The 13,770-nt window shown below is 36.7% G+C and overlaps 1 protein-coding gene across 8 annotated transcripts in view; it reads left to right on the forward strand.

The window, feature by feature from the left end:
• Positions 1-11,105: 11,105 nt before the first annotated feature.
• LOC121150878 (sodium channel protein type 2 subunit alpha) overlaps positions 11,106-13,770 on the forward strand; it is an 86,349-nt gene continuing 83,684 nt past the window's right edge. For 5 of the 8 annotated variants that reach the window (XM_040972070.1, XM_040972072.1, XM_040972067.1 and 2 more), the window contains exon 1: positions 12,871-13,137. In XM_040972070.1, the coding sequence (XP_040828004.1) occupies positions 12,871-13,137 (267 nt within the window). Of the gene's footprint in view, positions 11,187-12,817; positions 13,138-13,770 lie in introns of those variants that run through there. The other 3 variants (XM_040972066.1, XM_040972065.1, XM_040972064.1) reach the window with 2 other exon arrangements.

The following is a 13,770-nucleotide window of genomic DNA, read 5'->3' on the forward strand; positions in this document are numbered from 1 at the left end:
CAATCACTACCATATGGGGTATGGCCTTCCTTAACTAGTGTCTTAACCTGAGCCTTAACCTGAGTCTTAAACTCCCACCATACTTGTGACACTCTTATAAAAGATTTCTTTATTTACTTGAAAGAAAGAGAGAGAGAGAAAGAAAGAAAGAAAGAGAGAGAGAGAGAGAGAGAGAGAAAGAAAGAAAGAAAGAAAGAAAGAAAGAAAGAAAGAAAGAAAGAAAGAAAGAAAGAAAGAAAGAAAGAAAGACTGTTTGCTGGATCACTCCCTAGGTTGCCTCCAAGGCTAGGGCTGGGCCAGGTTGAAGTCAGAAGCCTGAGCTTCAGCCCCACCTCCCATGTGTGTAGCAGAGATTCAACCAGTTGGTCCCTCTTCTACTGCTATTTCCTAAACAATCTGTAGAGAGTTGGATTGGAAGTGGAGCATCTAGGAATAAAACTAGCATCTGTATGTGGGATACTGGCATCACAGGTGGTAACTTTTCCCACTGTACCCACAACATCTGCCCCTTGAGACTTTTTGATGATGTTATAGGAATACAAACTGGTTATCTCTATTAGTTCCGTATCCCATATTTATAACGGTTCCACATAAAGCAGTAAGCACTGGGAACCTGAAAGACCTCAGTAAAGTCCACCTGACTCTTTGCTTTCAAGGACCCACAGCCAAGCATAATTACCCACTGGGAAGATGAGCTGTTCTGACCACTCTATAGATATTATCTCCAACCCAGGACTTTTTTTTTTTAAGATTTATTTATTTTATTGGAAAGTCGGATTTCCAGAAAGGAGAGATAAAAGATTTTCCACCCTCTAGTTTACTCCCCCAAGTGCCCCAACAGATCTGAGCTAATCTGAAGCCAGGAGCCACGAACCTCCTCAGGGTCTCCCACGCGGGTGCAGAGTCCCAAGGCCTCGTGCCATCCCAAACTGCTTTCCCAGGCCACAGACAGGGAGCTGGAAGGGAAATGGAACAGCTAGGACACAAACCGGTGCCCATATGGGATCCCAATGCATGCCAGATAAGGACCTCAGCCAATAAGTTACAGTAATTAATGTAATTCTGACTTCATGGTTCTTTTCAAATAACAAATCAATTGATGTCTAAGGAAAGCATAGCAGTGTATATGTTGTCTGAACTTGGACATATGTTTAAATTATACATTCCTATTATCTGCCTATAGGACATCTTAACTGCATTGTCTTCTGGATATGAGGTTAAGGCAGGTATTGTTTCTTCAGGTTGATTTGGCAAGTAGTGGATTTCTGATGGTGAAACCAACAGAAGCAATAGCCGGCACAAAGAAATACAGAAATCATGGTTCAAGTTTAGAAAACTGAAGCAGAAGAAATTGATAGGGATTGATAGGAGGAGTCCTGAAAATGAAAATTAACAGTCTCTTTGTAAGGAAAGGAATTTCTATGGTTTGGTACAAATTACCCTTATGGGTGCTGTTAGAGGAATGTAGACAAGTAATAAATGCCTTGTGACATGTTTGTTAAATTTGATCTCCAAGGAGTTTGGACAATTAAAATAAGTAAAAATGTAAAGAGAGGAAAGCATTAAGAGGTTTATACTGAACTGATATTTCACTTTTTAAGTAAATTAGAATTTAAGCAGATAAAAAGGTATTCTTCAAAGAAAGTTTTCCAAAGCAGTTAGATCTGTAGAAATTATAACTTTAGGAAGGAATTAAAAATAAGTGAATGTTGAGCTTCCTGGGCTGATGAAAGAAACTATAGGGGAAGAAGCAAATTGCTAAATTCATAATGGTGTACTTGTGAACAGAGAAAGTGGAGGGACAGTGTCCCTCTGTCACAAGCCCCCACAGGCACATACTCTGATTGTTGGTTAAGGGTCAAGCCTTTAAAAAGGTGTGGTCACTTCGCAACATATAGGATCTGTTAATGTATACAGTCATTTATGTAACTATATATGTAAAACAATGAAAAATTCCAGAAATGTAACTGATTAGTTTGCAAAACAACATAGAAATCATGTAGGAATGAAAAGAAGGTATAATCAATGGGGATGCCAAGACAGCTACTTAATAAATTCAGGATTATTGAATTAACTATGCTGATGAGTTAGACAAGGGAGATGAAATAAAGGGAGACATATAAAAGTTTTTTACATAACTAGATTTTGAAAAGTAAGAGTGACAAACAATATGAAGGTATTTGGATGTTGGTAGAAAATCTTGCATTTATTAAGATTATTGTAAGTAGAACTGTGTTTTTAAAACAATGTGCTATCAATTTTATACATATACATGGGGCTAATGTTGTAGTATCTCAATTAAACAATAGTGAAGTTTTGAATCTGATATTGTCAATGAAGAAGATGGAAGAGACAAACTGAATAATTTTAAAATCACTGATTGCTGATTCCTTTAATATTCCATGTTGTCTGTGTTTTCGTACACATTTTCATGGGGTATAGTATGGTGCTTCACTATATGCATACAATGCATTATGGACAAATCACACTAAGTATTTCAATCCCCTTGAACTTTAAAAATATTTTTTATTCATATACACCAAACCTATTTATTCCTGGAATGCAATGTGCTATTTCAAGATATTTACAACGTGTAGTGGTTAGATCAAGGCAGTTAACACTTTCATCTTTGTACCGTCTCTTTATCTTTGAATTCCTCTCTTTCAGTGACTCATAAACTACTTCCTAAGTTTTTGCAAGCTGTAGTTGCACCCACTGTGCTGTAGAACCCCCAAACGTACCTCTTTCCTCTAATTCAGTTTGAGTCTCTCATATCTCTTCCCTACCCAGTCTGTGCTAATCATTGGTCTTTGTTCAAATTAACTTTATTTTAGCTTCCCCTGTGAGAGAGGGACATGCAGTATTTGTTTTTCATTGTCTGACTGACTTCATTTAATGTGGCCCAGTTCCCTCCACCTTGTTGCTAATAATAACATTACTTTTGTGGCTGACTACTATTTTGTTGTGTTTATATGCATTTTCTTTATTCATTTAACCGTGGACACATAGGTTAATTCCATGTTTTAGTTAATTCGGATGATGTGAAAATAAACATGGTAGTGCCTATATTGCTTTTATACAATGATTTAAATATATAAGCAGAACAGGGTAGGGTAGCTGGTTCATATGGTAGCTTTATTTTTAGCTTCTTAGGGAATTTCAGTGCTGTTTTTTCATAGAAGATGTGCAAATTTACATTTTCAACATTTTTCTCTACATCCTTACCCACGGTTTTCATATTTCTCTTTTTGATTATAGCTACTCTGAGATAAAGCAGCATCACACTGTAGTCTGGTTTTTAATTTTTTTCTGGTGATTAATGATATAAATTTACATAAATATGTTGATCATTTGAATTTCTCCTTTTGAAGAAATTTTTCCTGAAATTCTCCTTTCAAAGAAATGGCTTTCATATATTTTTCCCACTCTTAAATTAGTCTAAATTTTGCTATTGGATTTTTTATATATTTGTATATTAATCTTTTTCTTATTAATTCTTTTCTATGTCTATTTCTGGTGAACTACCTAAATGAAGTAAAGGTAATTTACCTTTCAGAAAACAGAATTGGAAAATACATAGTAGAAATAATTAAGTTACATGTCATGTTGTGGACAATTGAAACTATAGAGTTATAAAGAAAAGTACATTCAGGTGCTGGGTTTGCAATTTTATATATTGTGTTGAGATGGTTACATTTGGGAAAAGGCCAGGAGGCTCTTTAGAATGAGTCAAGCATGTGTCTTATGGGAAAGCTTTTTGTTTTTTCTTTGAGAGAAGAACAAGTGGAGAATCATGAATGAGGATTATGCTTGAAGTACTTCAAAAGAGATGATCACATGAGAAAGTTCAGGAGAAACAAAAAATGACAAAAGGAAGTGAGCAGGATTGGCATATTTAACAGGGCCACAGGTGCCATTGCATGTATTTAGACTGTTCTGAGTACTGGAAAACATTGCAGTTTTGAGCAGAATAGTGATTTAATTCTCCTGTATTTTGAAGTGGCTACTGCATTAAAAACAAACTAGGAAACTAAAAACAAAGTTGGGATTCTAGTTCAGAGATCATTAGTAAGGATTGGTTTTAGGACTCAGAAGAGCCAAACATAGCATGGGTTAATGCTCCATAGATATAATTTTTATCATTTTAGCTGTTTACATTTGAATTTGGATTGTGTAAGTGTAATTAATTGAAATATAAAGAATGTTGTGGGACTTGGTGGGAGAAAGGTTGTACACACAATGGTGCAGCTGCAGCACGATTTCACAGGAGATGGAGAGTGGTGAACCAGGAGTTGGAGCTACAGAGCCCATGAGGAAATCTAACATAAGAACCCAGACCTGGAACTCACGAGAGGGGGTGGAACAAGTGACTGCAAACAGAGTCAGGGACCAATTACAATAAGTAAAATTGAATTTGTAGACCTGTGAGTGACACAGCTTAGAAATCTGTCCCAAGGTGAAGAAACTGATAACCATAAGGACAACATCCAAAAGCAAAAAAAGACACAAAGGCGCAAAGAATATTACTGAAGACCCTCCTGCCAAGGAGCAAGCCTTTGTGAAACTCAGAGTTCGCTGAGGAAGACATCGAGAAAATGGGGGACACAGATTTTAAAACACTTGTTATAAAACTTCTTATCAACAACAAGAAGCACGTAAAGCAGGCATTCAAGAATATGAAGGAATACGTCACACAGGAAATGAGTCAAAGGAAAGCTGATATATCAGAAAGGAAGAGTACAGTGGAGCAAATTGAAAGTACAGTGGAGAGTCTCCAAAACAGAATGAAGAAGGCAGAAGAAAGAATCTCAAAAGCAAAGCCCATCTCTTTGTTGCCTACAGGAGACACGTCTCACCAACAAAGATCAGAGGAAACTAGTTCGTGGATTTAATTTTTTGTTTTTTAGTTTCAGCTCTTCAAACACTTCCTCAGTAAATTCTTCACTGACAGATCATACAGAAGCATCATTTTCTTCAAGAACATTCTTGATTTTCTTTTTCATTTCTTCAGTGACTCATCAATCATTCAGTAGCAAGTTATTTAACTTCATGACATTAATTTCTTTTTTTCTTACTGTTGTTGATTTTGTTGCTTTTCATTTAAGGGGATATATTGTAGCTATGTAATGGAGAATATCATATCTAGTAGCATGCTATTAAATCTATGGCATTGTAAATCGCTATTTTCCTTCCTGTTGTTGCTTTTATATTGTGGCTTTTCATTTAAGGGGATGTATAGAAACTGTGTAATGGAGACTGTCATATCCAGATGTGAGGATACAATGCCGTATGTATTTCTACTTCCAGACCAAAGATGGTCTTCCAATGAAACTGTTTAATATATCTTGACAATAGGATGTTGGACTCTGCCACTGTCCATGCCCACAATGATGTACATATGACTGTGTATGAAGAACAAAACTGTAGTAATGATATAGGGAAATTCAGTGAGGGGGGGGTGGGTAGGAAACTGGGGAGGGGATAAGGGAAATCCCAGGGCCTATGGAACTGTATCATAAGATAATAATAATAATAAGAAGAAGAAGAAGAGGAAGTAAATTTAAAAAAAAACAATGAAATTTTTTTGAAAACAGTCCTGCTAGAAATAGGGGGTGCAGATGTTTCCTTGATAGAATAATTTTATTTTTTGGTGTATACCTAGTAGTGGGATTGCAGGATCATATTATAAATCTGTTTTTACATTTTTCTTATAAAGAATCTCTTCATTGTTTCCTGTAGAAGCAATATTCAGTCAAAGTCCTAGAAGAACAGGCAAGAAGAGAATATATCAGGATTGTTGGAATATGTGGTAGGATTTTGACTAAACGTAGCTAGTGGTTTATATTAAGGGCCTCATCATACAGGGGTAAGTGAGGCATTCAGAAGGCTGGGCATGTAATCAAGAAATGAATGTCATTAAAAAGTATATATTATGAAGAGGAAAACATTGAATGATACTCAAAATTAAGAAGCAGGATGAATCAAGCGATAAATCTGAAATAGTGGAAAATAAGGCAAAGTCAAAAAGGCTAAGTTAGGTCCTGAGGCCTGTGCTCTTGGTGGGTTGGGGAGGTACTGATTGCCTTGATGTTACCAAGAGATGTGGGCTTTGTGTCCAATTGACTTCAGATGTGACAGGATCTCTGATCTCAGGGAGCCGAGTCACAAGAGTGTGTCCTGGCATGGAACACTCAGGGCATGTTGAACCTGTCAAGTAGAGAGGACCATCCCTACTTCGACCGAGATGATGAATCAGCCTGCTACTGTGAACCGATCAAGGACCTCGCTTACTATTTCAAAAGAAGCCAAAAAGGCCAATGACTTCTTAGAGTGGCAATGATGTTGCAGGCACCACTGCCATTGGCACTGACTTGAATTTCTGCTGCTCCTGAGATTAACCCATTAGATCAGATAGGAAGAAATTTTCAAATACAAGATATGCAACACCTATGCCGCTAATCATTAGGAAATAGCTTCAAAGATGAGATGAAGCTACATCCTTCAGTAGCTGTTAAGAATAAGGATCAGTAATATGCTTTCACTTCTATATTCTCAGTCATATTTTATTTGGGTGGGGGGACCATGATAATGTACTTTCCCAACTTACGTTGAATTTGTTTATTGCTTTAATTCTAAACACCACACTTTAAAGGTGATATTAAGAAACTTTAAAAATTGGGGAGCATTTGATGATGAAAAGGCAACTTGAAACACTGGTATATCATAATGAAAATTTGAATATAATTGACATTAGAAAGAGGGAATAAGGAAAAATTTAACGTGGTCTAAAAAATATTTGCAGAATTCTCACAACAGTAAAGGTTTAAGACGGAAATATCCCCAAATTAGATAGTTTGGAAGAAGATGAGACAGATTACAGCTGTGAAGTCATGACATGGACAACCAACAACCTCGGGAGCAATAATTTCATACAAGAAGCTGGTAGAAAGCGGGGTTAGAAAACAAGTATTAGTTGAATGGTTGAGCTAGATAAAACAAAATACAGTCTGGCACTAAAATGTTGTGGTAGAATTAATCTTACTCATGGATAAGAGATTTAAGTTTTTCTCTTTGAAATTTTTAACAATAAAAGTTGAATCTTATTGATTTTATTAGAAAATCAAAGTTCCATAATCAATAAGTCTGTCAGCTGCCAAATCATAAAACCATAATTTTGGTATTCATATGTATGTTGGTAAATGCCAAGAAAAAATAATAAATGAGGTTGGAAGAGGTTGTTTTGGGTAATATGAGTTCAATTAGGTGGTAGTGATGGTGATATCTGAGAAGATATCAGTAAATCTAAATCTAGAGGTAATCTAGATTATAGTCTCTTGATAATTGTTGAACAAAAAAGAAAAAATTTGAAAATATAAAACTTAGAAAAATAAATATTTTACTTCTAAAAAAAGAATGAGGGTCAGAAATCTCTGAGGGATAAATGAAATGGGAGAGGCAGGTACCTATCTTGGAGTTATGAATTGGAAGCCCTATCTCTCCTGCCATTTGTAATACTGTCTACCCGCCAATCATATCATTTCTCTTAAAGATGTTCTGCTGTTCACCAAGCAGTTGGGAATTATATCATGTGACCACTCCCCTTTTTAGGTTCCTAAGAAGCCAGGCAATGAAAGTGCAGGGGATGTGGGGGCTGGGGGGTGCAGTGCTCTCCTGCAGACACAAGAAGGAACTAGAAACATCTCTCTTTCACCTTTCCCCTCCCTGCCCACTTATCCTTGAATATGGCCAACACATTCCTGTGATTTCCTCACCTTTTAAATGAAATTTACCAAATAAATAAATAAATACCCAATAAAACTAAAGAAAAGGAAAAAACAAAAGAAAAGATACGTTGAAGTGGCACAACAGCAAAGGACTACATATTCAAGACTCCTCATTCTTGTTAATATCTTAGTTTCTTGAAGATGTGCTTTGGGCCAATGTGCTCATTATGGTGCATGTGAATGTACTAAGAAAGCATTTTCTGTTGTTCTGCAGAAACCAAGCTAGTTCTACAGCAGCAAAACTACAAGGGGAAACATAGTTACTACCAATGAGTCACCAGTTTGTGCAACAATGGGCCTGTGGAACTCTACAAATATCTTGGATATACATAGGAATCCAAGGATGTTTTTTTAAAAGCAGATGTACTTTCCATCATTATCCTTTTCAACTTATGTCTGAATGATACATTTCTAACTTAGGAAGAAAAAGAGAAACAATGAAATGTGCTTGGGATCTGAATCAGACACGTGTGAGTTCAAACTCCAGCTCAATGGCGTGTTTACTCAACATCTATAATCCCTGATCATGTCACATTTGGAAAATAACTATCACACCATTTTCTCTGCACATATTGCAACAAGAAAATCAAAAAACTAAGTCAAGAATTTAATAGGATATCATAATTTAGTTCATGTTGACATTGACTCAAACCAATAAGTTCTTACACTGTCATAGTTTTGTCTCTAGGTCTCTTTCCCTCTTTCTCTCTTTCTTTCTCTTTCTCCTTCTCTCTCTCTCTCTCTCTCTCTCTCTCTCTCTCTCTCACACACACACACACACACACACACACAGATAGGCACACATAAACTGTGTATGTAGGACACTTTAGAATGTAACTTTTTTAAACATTATTTTTTCAGTTCAAAGACTATATGCTCCTGGCTCTGTCTTATTGTTCTGACATTGGTATGTTGCTCAGACATTCAGATCTAACCTCTCTCTGCAGAGCTTAGAAGCTGGAAGAGGGTAGGCCCAAGATAGAAACATAAAGTAATTTTGATGAAAATTGAAAGAGTAAGGAAAGCTGAACTGGACATGTTCAGGCATATAAAACAAAGAGAGGTGTTTCACCGTCTTGGAAGAATCAAAGTCCAGAGAAATTATTTCCTTATTTAGTGATTATGATGCTGAAGTGGCATTCTGTAGTCTTAGAATAAGTTGCCCATTAATATCAGGTTAGAGTTGCTCTTCTTGCTGATGAGCTATTTGAAGATTTAAAAAGGAGGCAAGAAGTGTTGCCAGTCTACCTACATAAAACAAAGATGCACCTATAAAGATGTGTGCACATCTTATTTTATATGGTCAACTTATATTTCCAGGGAAAATTAGGCTTAAAGGGTAATGTCTAAATTCAATGCTATTTTCCAGCAATCTTGATGAAAAAAAAATTAAGTGCATTTCTGTTAAAGTAGAATGAAGTATACTTTAAAATATAGGAATCATTTACAGCAATACCAACACTTTTATAAAGAATATTGCGAGATTTGCGAAATATTTGTGTTTAATTAGGTTTCTCAACTCACTTTGGGAAATGAATCTTGCAAATATCTTTTCTGTTCTCTACATTGCCTAACATGGAAGATTAGATATATAGGTATATATATATATTAGATATACATATATATGTAAGATATATGTGTATATATGTTCGATACATAGATAGATTATATCTATAGATAGAAAGATACATACATACATAGAATCACTCTCCAAATACTGAGGTGTTGTACATGTGACTGATATGTGACTAAAGTGCAAATTAATCTCCCCCTTTTTCCAGTGCTGGTACCTCAACTCTACTTTTGAGGAATATTTTCATGCTATCACCATGATCATAAATTTTAAGTGATATTATTCCTTATTGCAAGCATGGGTCCTAGGACTTCATTAAGACCAAATTAGGACAGCATCATCCTAACTATAGTGATTGCTTCAGGATGGACACATCCTAGTGGGGCCAATGAGATCCAATGAGTTTTCTCTGGAAATTGTTCCTATTGAATCTGAGTTTCAAAGATTTGGATTAAAGCATACTGCAGTAAGAGAAAGAACTCTAGAAAAGGTGTCATTGTGGAACTCAGAATCAGCTGGTTCAGCATGAGTTGAGTTCCAGCAACCACGTTGCCTAAAACTAACTCTTGGAAATAAACCATGAACCCAATTCCCTTCTTCAGTCCCTTTTTTCCTTTCCCGCAATGAATATGTACATTGTTTTTTTCCTTACAGTCAAAGTTTCCTACGAGAATGAACAAAATATTTTTAAACTGTATCTTCCCCTTGATTGTTTTCAACGACTATGTTTCCTGATAAAGATGGTAAAATCAGAAAATGTGCAAAACATGTTTATTTAATAGGCAGACCTGTCTCTGAGTGTAATTGGGGTCATGCTTGCTTCTTATTTAATCTCCTCTTTGGCCTTAGGTACATTAACATTTTTTTTAACACTGAGTAAATATCACGTTTTTTTTTTTTTCATATTTGAGTTTGTCTGATATGAGGCTGCTTTTTCTGATATCAGTGTGTGTTCTTTATTTAGCTTTCAGATAAGGATCTCAAACGTGTTTACCTTTAAAGTTGTGGTGGGGGAGCATGAGGGGGTAGAGAATGTAAAGCTATAGTTATGCAGGTACTGTAGTTCAGTGATTGACACTTAACATATACTTCAATTTTAAGTATGCTATTGGATGAAAGACTGGCACATACGATCCCCTTGGATTACTACTACTCTTTTTCTTGATTTCAGTGACTTGAACAAAAAAATAATAATAATATTGGTGTATCACTGTGTTAACTCCCCTCACCCCCATGGCAAAAGGCATCTCTGTGGAGTTAGCCAAGGACTCTATTAAATTTCAGACACTGGGTTAAAGTAAATACTAAATCTCACTGTTTTTTTAAAAGAATGTCTTCGATATAATTATTATTTTAGATGCAGTTTCATTTTCAATGCTTTTCAGTTTCATTACACGGATTGAAATCCTCTATTTGCAAATAAAATCATGAAGAGAAGCCATTATTGATTTACAGAATTCATGACTAAAACCAGTAAAGTCTTAACGTTTTAAAAAAATAATAAAAATAAAGCCTGCACAAGATCAGAGCTCCATCCCTGACACCCCTGGGATGCTTTATGCCTGTTGTCTCTGTACACTGAGGAATGTGTTTCTCTTCACAGCTCCCCAGCCCTCTAGTGGTGGTTATAAAAACGCCACTTTGTAGTCCCTGCACAGGAAATGCCTGTTCTTACTTCAGTTACCAGAATCCTTTTACAGGAAGTTAGGTGTGGTCTTTGAAGGAGAATTAAAAAAAAAAAAAAATTAAAGCATGATGGAATTTTAGCTGCAGTCTTCTTGGTGCCAGCTTATCAACCCCAAACTCTGAGTGTAAAAGATTCTGCAGGGGTAATGTTTTAATATTCTTATTATGCTTTTTCTCTGTGATTCTGTACCTTTACAGTAGAATCCTTGGGGAATTCTGCAGGGGGACCACTTTCATTTTGAAGCTGCCAGCTGCATGTTTTAGCATGTCTCCTCTTTCTATCAGAGCATCCAGGCATGGCAGTTTCCTGCCCCGAGACTTTCAAGGACTGTCTTCACGCCTGTGCCTATCGCTGGGCATGAGGGTCCCTGAGGAGGAGTGATGAGCGAGAGAGATGTCTTTAGAAATGCTGTGATGCTGGGAGGGCAGCATCCTAGCTGAAGGGTCCTGGTCTACTTCAAAGAATTGTTTAAATGGAAACTGTACTGTAGCTTATGTTATTTTAGGCTTCTCTCTTTTTCTAGTATATATCGCATATATGACTGGTTATTAATACACTTTGCTCTTTGAAAATGCATTTCATATTTTTAAGTGACAACTCTCATTCTGTGTGGTAGGGGTTAAAATATATTGATGATTTTAAATGAAGAAAAATGTTGATTAAGGGTTCTTGTACAGACGGCATTTGATAGTCAAGCTCTGATTTGTGCTGTTTCAAGTGATAGAGAGAAACTCCATTCCACGTATAGAAATACCATTTGGAATGACTGATGTTATCCACTTTTATCTGGTAAATATGATTCTAATACTAGTGAAACACCATTTATGTTATCACAATGACCCATATAACAAGAGTGTGTTTCAAAGATAAGCTGTCTTGGACTTGAGATATTTTTTAATCCAAATTCTAAAATGATCATACAGACGGCTTTGCAGGTTTTGTAACATGGGCAGTATCTGAGAAAATGAGCTACTTTTATAGCATTTTCTAAGTTATTGAAAATCTGTTAATTTAAGAAGCAGTTCCACCAGCTAGCAGCAGGTTGCTAAACCAGGGGGTCCAAGCTACAGACCTCTGACGTGGGTGACTTCCTGCCCAGTTTGGCAGGAGCCGAGTTCCGAGCAGTTCCAAACACAAGCAGGCAGCTCCTGCGCTTTCCCATTCTCTTGCGTTCCAGCAGCATCTTCCTAGGGTTCCAGAGCCTGGCATTTCAGGATTTCCAGACCTCCCTACTAGAGGATTTGACTTTGAATAAACTCTTAAATGTGATGGAGTATGCCAAAGAGAAAGTGTGGGGGAATGCAAATACTTGTAAATGCCCGCAAAGCGGCAGTCCTACAATTTCGTGTCATCGTTCATGTCTTGTTTTGGATGTCTGGTAATTTTTTAGAAGGAATGCTGAAAAGATGGCTGCCAAAATATTCACACAAGTCAAACAGCAAACAAAAATCAGTACTGAAACTGCGAGCACAAACAAGTTACCTCTGTTCCGGAACGCTCTGAATTAAATGCTTGCTTTCAAAAGCCCAGTTACTTAGAGTACTTGGGGAGTGGAAATTTAGATTACCTCATAGACACCTACTGACTGTTTCAGGTGGATCTCCAGGCAAGCAACAGAGTGCTTGCATGCATGAGATTCCCCGAATGCTATGTACAGCTGTCTGTGTGAATTATTACAACTCTGTTAGTTTGTATTTGCTATCTCATTGTTCAGTGTTATAGAGCTACTATTTGAATCCTAATGTTCATTGCCTTTTTTCCCCCTGTTTCTGTAGCACTTTCTTATGCAAGGAGCTAAACAGTGATTAAAGAAGCAGGATGAAAAGATGGCACAATCAGTGCTGGTACCGCCAGGACCTGACAGCTTCCGCTTCTTTACCAGGGAATCCCTCGCTGCTATTGAACAACGCATTGCAGAAGAGAAAGCCAAGAGACCCAAGCAGGAGCGCAAGGATGAGGATGATGAAAATGGCCCAAAGCCAAATAGTGACTTGGAAGCAGGAAAGTCTCTTCCATTTATTTATGGAGACATTCCTCCAGAGATGGTGTCAGAGCCTCTGGAGGACCTGGACCCCTACTATCTTAATAAGAAAGTGAGTTTTAGTCAAGTCGCCTTTCTTCTTTTGTACACTAAAAAGTTCTGGATGAGTCTCAGGAATGATGGGAAAGAATGTTGTGCCTCCTCCCCTCTGCCTCCAATATGACTAATATGCTAGATGGGTCTGACCCTATGTCAAACCTTTTGTTCTAAAAGACTAATTGTTCTGTAAGTCTTTTGGAAACACTTATTGGAATATATGTTCTATGGACAGGCAGAGAACTGAAGGACCATTCTTTAGCAGAGAAACTGAGGAAGGACAAAAGCTTATTTACCTTTTTAAATATTAATTATTTTCCTAAATAAAATGCTAATTGACTATTTTCTTAGAATTTGGGGCAGCAAGATTTGGATATATCTTTATATTTCCAAGAGGTTCTGAATTCCTCTGACAATGTATAGGTATCAATCATTTTTTAAAAATCTGATTTTTTATACTTGCCACATAGACTTTCTTCCTTGATTGGATCTCCACAGAAATAATTGCAACAGGTAACTTTTTGGGGCCAAAAGAGAGTTTGAACAAAAAACACCTGAATAGCTGAAGTTCTCTGGAGAAAAGTATTTAATCAAAGAAATAATCAAAGCTTCATTTTTGTTCTTTATGTGAATCACAGATGCAATTTTA

Source organism: Ochotona curzoniae, unplaced genomic scaffold, assembly GCF_017591425.1.
Source record: "Ochotona curzoniae isolate NIBS_2020 unplaced genomic scaffold, NIBS_Ocur_1.0 contig_2210, whole genome shotgun sequence".
Lineage (NCBI taxonomy): Eukaryota > Metazoa > Chordata > Mammalia > Lagomorpha > Ochotonidae > Ochotona > Ochotona curzoniae.